This window comes from Embiotoca jacksoni, unplaced genomic scaffold (assembly GCF_022577435.1).
Source record: "Embiotoca jacksoni isolate LCO1_2020_lvr unplaced genomic scaffold, fEmbJac1.0.p SCAF_84, whole genome shotgun sequence".
NCBI classification, from domain to species: Eukaryota; Metazoa; Chordata; class Actinopteri; family Embiotocidae; genus Embiotoca; species Embiotoca jacksoni.
In genome coordinates, this window is record NW_027185441.1 from 490,975 (window position 1) to 498,474 (window position 7,500).

Consider the following 7,500-nt stretch of genomic DNA (forward strand, 5'->3'; position numbering starts at 1 on the left):
TGATTGGTGGTTTTTCTGGATAAATTCATCAGCTTATGTTCCACTTTAATGTTTTCATGTCTTTCTTGCCTTTAATTGTTTAAAAAAAAAAGAAAGAAGGTAAAAATATGTCTTTGGGTGTCTGAACTCACCGTTTGCATTCTTGCCACATACGAGATGCTCGTAGAGCTGCAGCAGCCCCCACAGCTCCGCGTCGTTGTTCACGGTTCCCTCCAGCAGCTCCGCGGTCACCGGGCAGCAGATGACCGGCCCCGGCTCCTCTTCCTCGGCCAGCCTCGCCGCCTGCAGAGCCCGTCCGGCCACCTCCTCTGCCAAACTCTCCACGCAGGCTGTCAGGCAGACGGCAGCGTACTCGTGCACGCGCACCGACACGCGTGTCTCCACCATCCACCTGAAGAAGCGGCCCACGGAGAGCGCGAGCCCGCAGCGCGCCGACTTGCCCCGCCGATGCGCGGTGTTCCCGGAGCTCATGCAGTGCAAGGACGCCGCCTTCACCGCGGAGGAGACGCACCTCTCGGCGAGGCTCCAGCTCAGCACGAGCCTCACGGCGCTCTGCACCTCCAGGCGCGTGCACCGCCGGTGCAGCTCGCTCAGCCGCTGCGCCTCCCGGGAGATCCGCACCAGAGCCCGCCGGAGCAGCACGGACAGCCGGTGGACCGCCTCCCCGGTGAACGACGCGTCCGAGCCGGACACTTTACCCAGGACGTCCCGCAGCTCTCGCTCGGTCCACGGGTACTCCTCCAGCTCGGGCAGGCAGGGGCACCGGGCCAGGATGTCCGCTGCGTCCTCCGGCAGCGTGCTCACCGTGTCCCAGCTGCCGTTCCGGCTGTAAAGGGAGCCGGCGTGCTGCCACCGCGCTGCCCGCGGAGGAGTGCTCGTGTGCGGCTGAGATGTCCCCGACCCGCCGGAGGAGGACAGGCTGAGGGACGAGCAGGGGTCCTCGGCCACATAGCCCGAGTCCAGGCTCAGGTCCTCCAGAGTTTTCACCAACAAGCTGCTGGACATGATGTCTGAGTGTTTTATTGATCTGATCACTTCATGCAGCGTGAAGAGTAAAAACTTTCCATGAAATCATGAAGTTTCGGTGTAAAGCTGAAAGTTTAAACCTCCAGCTGCTGCAGACTGACCTGCGGAGACACAACTGACCACATGTTGAACAGGAGTGACGTGTTTTTACGCACAGGGAACCAATCAGACCCTGATAACCGGCTGCTCGACAGCGCCGCCCTGTGGCCACAACACGACCTAATTAAACCTGCAGGTGTGATTCAACCTGCTGAAAAAACACTTCTGGTTATGATTTTCACAATAAAAACAAACTGCGCTGCATTTAATTGTTTTTCATTGAAGTTTTCAAAACGGAGATAAACAAACAATAAAGTGGCCTGGAGTTCACCAATATATATATATATTTTTTTATATATAGATTCCATTTTATATGATTAATTTGAGTGTATTTGCTTTAAGTTTGACAGATAAGAGAAAACGTTCCATTATTTAATGGTCGATTCTCCATTTTGAGCTCAATTTACTGTTGAGTGTTAATTAAGTTCAAACCTGAACGCAGCTGTCCGAGGAAATCTTTTACTTAGAAAGCGGACAAGAAAGGAAAAAAAACTTGGTTTAAAACCAATTTTACTGTATATTTAACTTGTTAAACCTGGAACTGTTAAAGATTTGTGAAATATGTTGGACAAAGTCCGTAAATTAGATTTCACTGAAACTGCACTCAGGCTAGTCCGAGCTAGCTGTTGTTTTTCTTAAAAGAGATTCAAGTTTATTTTACATACTCTGATAACATAAATTAGCGAATTACTAACCAAATAAATGTAAAATCAATAATAACAGGAGTTCCTGTTTGCTGTGTAAAATTGAATATATCAATGAAGTACTGAAGAAAACGTAGACGTGATGATCTTCAGGAAAGTTTTGGGTTTAAAGCAGCGCTTCGGTTTCTAGATGCGTTTTCGGGAAATAATTCACACTGAATATAAAAACGTGTGTCGCTTCATGTCTGACACTGAAACTAACTTCCTGTACAACACCTCTGGAATAAAAGCCCCGTAACCCCCCACCCCAACTTTACTCTAAAAGACAGCAAAGACGCAGAAAATCAAAGAAGTAAAAGTTGTATTGTTCCTCCTCAACAATGAACTACAACCGCATCTCATTTAAAGACGCTGAACACCATCAGATTTGTTCAACTGCACCTACTTTAAAACACAATTATCTGCAGTTTCAGCCTTAAAATACGCTCCAACATCATAAGACATGTTTGCGTCAGTCAAAATAATGACATTAAATTGCTAAACTTGTGAGATCTGATTAGATTTAGAGTTGAAAACCTTCCTAGAACATTTCTACTCGTCGACATCTCGAGACACGCTGGAACCTAAACCGACCACCAGATGTCAGCGTTTCTTGATTTCCGAGCACACAGCTGAGGAGATGCTTCTCCGCCTACTGCTTCTACAACACTGTACAACTTCAAACACAACGTCCAGATATTCTCCGACATCCAGCTCACACTTCCAAAGGTACAACGAAGGAAACGGTGTCAGAAGGACGAGCGGAGAAGAGCAGACGCCTTTTCTACGAGGACTCAAACAATAAATAAAAAAAACAAAAACACGTCTTTAAAATGAGCCGAACAGGTTTCAAAGTGTACAATCATAACGATGAGCCAGCTCACCGGGTCAGAGGTCACGGTCAGTCCGACACCTGAAAGATGGAGTCCGGTCAGGTTCAACAGCGTCAGAACAACAACGGAAGAACTGAAGCCGATCCAAATAAGGCATCGAGACGTTCGTACAAAAAAATAAAACTAACTCTGCTAGCAAACACTTTATAAAGGCGGACCGAGCGGATGTCGGACGAAACAGTACAAAACTACAAAAAGGGGCGTGTTGCTGTAAAGGGTGACGGCTCGGAGACGTTCCAGGTGCTTCTCACTTTATTTTAGCCAATTTAGCGTGTACACTCCAGAGTTAAAGTCAGCGGGATTCTGGGAAATTCTCAAAAGGCCAAAAAAACAAGCTTTGGGCGCTGAAATGTGTTTGAAAGAAACGCAGCGATCGCGGTGATTTATCTGCACACGTCCGGCTCGTTAGCTCGTATTAAAGTAATCTGATTACCAACAATGTTCATTTTTATTTCTTTCAGCCAAAACCAATATTTCTTATTCCGATAAAATTGAAAGCATTTAAGTGTCGAGTATTTTTAGGCCTCCGCGCATGTTCTCGTGAAAGCGATATATCAAGAACGCCTTCAGATAATTTGGTCAAATTTGGCAAAACCATCCACTTGATACAAACGATGAAGTGAATAGATTTTGGGGGGGAAAGGTCAAAGGTCAAGGCCAAGTGACCCCAATTCAACACATTCACTTGAACAAGATGTCTCAGGAACGCCTGGCTGGAATTTCTTTAAATATGGGAGAATCGTTCACTGGTTAGAGTTTGGTGGTCAAAGGTCAAAGTCACCTGACCTCATATTCTCCTCATCTGTCCATCCCATTGTTGGGAACACAATATTTTAAGAACGAGTTGAGGGAGTTTGTTCAAATTTAGCAAAAACATTCACTTAGTACCAACAATGACCAGGTAAGATTTTGGTGTTTAAAGGTCAAAGGTCAAAGCCACGGTCACCTGACATTGACCCATGCCTGTTAATGCAATTTTGTAGGAACGCTGCAACGAACTGTTTAGACTTTGGAGGTCAAAGGTCACCTGTAGATCGATATCTACACGTGTTTGAACAGAACATCGAGTGTTGAGCGGAGGCGGTAATTCTAGTTTTTTCCACGTAGCTTGATGGATTTATGAGGAACAACATGGCGTCGCGTTTACCGTGTTCACGAGAAGACTCCGTGTGAACGGCGCCCTCTTGAGGACGTTATGATCTCAGACCTCGAAATGTTCGTTAAGCTCAGAGTTCACGTATTGTGACGTGTTTGCTGACATTTCATTTGATGCCAAAATATCAAAATTTTAACCATATGAAGTTTTTCTTCTTTAGTACGTTTGAGGAAAACGTTGACGTTCTACTTGTTAGCTAATCAGGACTTCGATGCAGCGACGTGCGGACGTCCGATCCGACGACCGAGATCCTCCGTCGTCATTTTCAAATATGTTCATCGTAATTTTATCGACTGCAGGTGAAGATTTAAGTCCCACGGTGACATCAGCTGATTCCTGCTTCTTACCGTCACTACAAAAACACTCCGTAACAAGATTACCTCTTTAAAACCGACCAATCAGATCACAGGTGATAATACTGGTCCTGAATCTGGAAACATTAAAGCAGTTATTCCTCCACATCAACATGAAACCTTTTTACATCATCAGTAAGTCGGTGATGTGTTCATGACACGTCTGGCGTCTCTATGTCCTCCGACACTGCGCTCCAGTATTGGTCCTGGTCCTGGTCCAGGTCCTGGCCCTGGTCCAGGTCCTGGTCCACGTCCTGGTCCTGGTCGGAGGGCAGGGCTAAGGCCTGCCCCAGCAGCTGGTTCACGTAGCTGTCCTCGACCCGCTCTGCAGCCGACCCGCTCTCGGACTGAGACAGACCCACAGCCGGAGAGGTTGCCATGGCGACGGGCGCCATGAAAGTCCTTGGGACCCGGGAGGAGAACCGGTCGCCGCTGAGGGCCGGCGACAGGTCGTCTGCCGAGGCTGAGGGAGGTCCTGCTGAGTCAGGTTTCATTTCACCCCCCTCCTGGTCCACCGGGTCCATCGGAACCGCTGCCCGGCTCCCCGGCGGCCAGTATGGCGGGGGCCCCGTCAGCGGGGAGCTGTCGGGGGTGGGCGGGGCCTGACTGTGGATGATGACGGGGTCTGGCGAAGGCAGCGGGGCCTCGTCCACAGCGTCCAGGTCTCTGGGGTCCTTGGAGGGGCTCTGGTCGGGGGAGATGGAGTCCGGCTGCTGGGAGATGATGCGGAGGCTCAGTCCGGCTCTGGCTGCGGATGGTTTCCCTCCGGACGGACCGAGCAGCACCGGCAGCTCCTGACCCAGCGGCTGACGGGGCAGTTCGTCAGGCTTCCCTGAAAACAGGCCAGAAACAAAAACAGGTTCCAGCAGTTCTTTATCCTTCAGTGCTGAAACCATGCTGGACCGGACCGGACCGGCTCAGTGTTAAAGTACCTGGAGGAGGAAGGTCCAGCTTCATCTTCCTCAGCTCCGACATCGACGCATGCAGCTGCTCAACGATGATGTCATCGCTGTGGAAGAACGTCTGAGAGATCCGCTCCTGAAGGAACTCTCTCAGATCCTCCAGACACATCTTCAGGAGGCGTTCTGCACACACACACACACACACACACACACACACAGAGACACAAAGTTAAACCCACAGAAACAACGTTGAATCAAGTTGCTGTTCGTGATTTGGTTTCAAGTATCGAATCTAAACGATTTGTGTTCAGATTACTTTTAAACACCTGAAAACTTTTTTAGGTGAAAAAAAGCAACAGTTAAAATGTAAGATGGCGCCGTGCTAGCGGCAGCCTGCTACAGCAGCTCCCCCCGAGTGTGTTGTTATTAAGTCTTTTTAAGCCTTTCTCCTCTTCAGAGTTGTTGTTTTCTTCTCTTCACGTGTGTTAAGTTAACGGTCAGACAATGGACCATAATTTTTCCACGGTTCTAGTTGGGGGCATTGTTATTGTTTACTCTCGTGATCAGCTGATCGCGCTGAGTAGGCCTCTACTGCTGCTGCCCAGAGCGAGACCTGAGATCCCGGACGAACTTCGGAGAAGACGTCGGGGTTGCAGAGCCGGAGCTAAGCTAAAGGCGGAAAGGAGGAAATACAAACCAGCGGTACCGGCGATCTTAATGGGGAACGTGAAGTCGTTGGCCAACAAGACGGACGAGCTCGGCGCTGGTAAAGACCCAGAGAGAGTACCGGGAGTGCAGCATCATGTGTTTCACCGAGACATGGCTGCACTCACATCTCCCGGACCACAGCGCGGCCATACCCGGCTTCAGGACTGTTCGGGGGGACGGAGACGTTGTTCGGAGCGGCAAGAAGAAAGGTGGAGGGATTGAAGTCTATGTGAACGAGAGGTGGTGTAATCCCGACCACGTGTGTGTGAAGGAACGTTTCTGCATCCCGGTGCATTTTTGTCAGTTACTGGAGACTTTAACCAGTCTGGATAAAGTACTGCCAACTTTGCACCAGTATGTGAACTGCCCCACCCGGAACAATAAAACTCTGGACTTACTGTATGCTAATGCCATGGATGCATACAGTACTACTGCCCTTCCCCCCCTTGGTAGATCAGACCACAACCTGGTCCTGCTGACTCCCAAGTATGTTCCCCTGGTGCAGAGGCAGCCTGTAACCACCAGGACTGTGAGGTGGTGGACACAGGAGGCTAAAGACGCCCTGCAGGACTGCTTTGAGTCCACGGACTGGGACGTGCTGTGTGGACCACATGGGGAGGACATCAACAGCAGGACGGACTGTATCACAGAATACATTAAATTCTGTGAACACTCCACCGTACCATCCCGGACTGTACACTGCTTCCCCAACAATAAGCCGTGGATCACCAGTGACCTGAAAGTTCTTCTTAATAAGAAGAAAGCAGCCTTCAGGTCTGGGGACAGGGAGGAGCTCAGGAGAGTGCAGCGCCACCTGAAGGAGAAGCTCAAGGAGTGTAAGGACTCCTGCAGGAGGAAGCTGGAGGCAAAACTCCAGCAGAACAACGTGAGGGAGGTGTGGACCGGTATGAAGGAGATTACTGGGTTCAAGGGGAGAGAGAGACAACCAGGGGGAACCTGGAGAGGAACAACCAGGGGGAACCTGGAGAGGAACAACCAGGGGGAACCTGGAGAGGAAAAACCCGGGGGAACCTGGAGAGGAACAACCCGGGGGAACCTGGAGAGGAACAACCCGGGGGAACCTGGAGAGGAACAATCAGGGGGAACCTGGAGAGGAACAACCCGGGGGAACCTGGAGAGGAACAATCAGGGGGAACCTGGAGAGGAACAACCAGGGGAAACCTGGAGAGGAACAATCAGGGGAAACCTGGAGAGGAACAATCAGGGGAAACCTGGAGAGGAACAACCAGGGGGAACCTGGAGAGGAACAATCAGGGGGAACCTGGAGAGTAACAATCAGAGGGAACCTGGAGAGTAACAATCAGAGGGAACCTGGAGAGGAACAACCAGGGGGAACCTGGAGAGGAACAATCAGGGGGAACCTGGAGAGGAACAACCAGGGGGAACCTGGAGAGGAACAACCACTCTTGTGGGTGTGTGCTTACACGTGCTCACACAAACAATAAAACACACTACACACACACACTACACACTGAGCTGACGCGTGACATCACTGTTGTCTCCCCTGGAGAGGAACAATCAGGGGGAACCTGGAGAGGAACAACCAGGGGGAACCTGGAGAGGAACAATCAGGGGAAACCTGGAGAGGAACAATCAGGGGAAACCTGGAGAGGAACAATCAGGGGGAACCTGGAGAGGAACAACCAGGGGGAACCTGGA

At 50.1% G+C, this 7,500-nt stretch overlaps 2 protein-coding genes across 6 annotated transcripts in view; both read right to left on the reverse strand.

Annotated features, from left to right (window-relative positions):
- LOC138192320 (ankyrin repeat and BTB/POZ domain-containing protein 2-like) overlaps positions 1-2,033 on the reverse strand; it is a 19,987-nt gene extending 17,954 nt beyond the window's left edge. For 2 of the 3 annotated variants that reach the window (XM_069139637.1, XM_069139636.1), the window contains exon 1: positions 132-2,033. In XM_069139637.1, coding sequence (XP_068995738.1) covers positions 132-1,005 — 874 coding nt within the window. In that variant the 5' untranslated portion in view covers positions 1,006-2,033. The remainder of the gene's footprint in view (positions 1-131) is intronic. The other variant, XM_069139638.1, reaches the window with a different exon arrangement.
- An 80-nt stretch (positions 2,034-2,113) lies between these two features.
- Positions 2,114-7,500, reverse strand: part of LOC138192323 (USP6 N-terminal-like protein) — a 23,696-nt gene continuing 18,309 nt past the window's right edge. For all 3 annotated transcript variants that reach the window (XM_069139640.1, XM_069139642.1, XM_069139641.1), the window contains 2 exons: positions 5,143-5,295; positions 2,114-5,042 (listed from right to left, as the gene is read on the reverse strand). In XM_069139640.1, the coding sequence (XP_068995741.1) occupies positions 4,363-5,042; positions 5,143-5,295 (833 nt within the window). In that variant the 3' untranslated portion in view covers positions 2,114-4,362. The remainder of the gene's footprint in view (positions 5,043-5,142; positions 5,296-7,500) is intronic.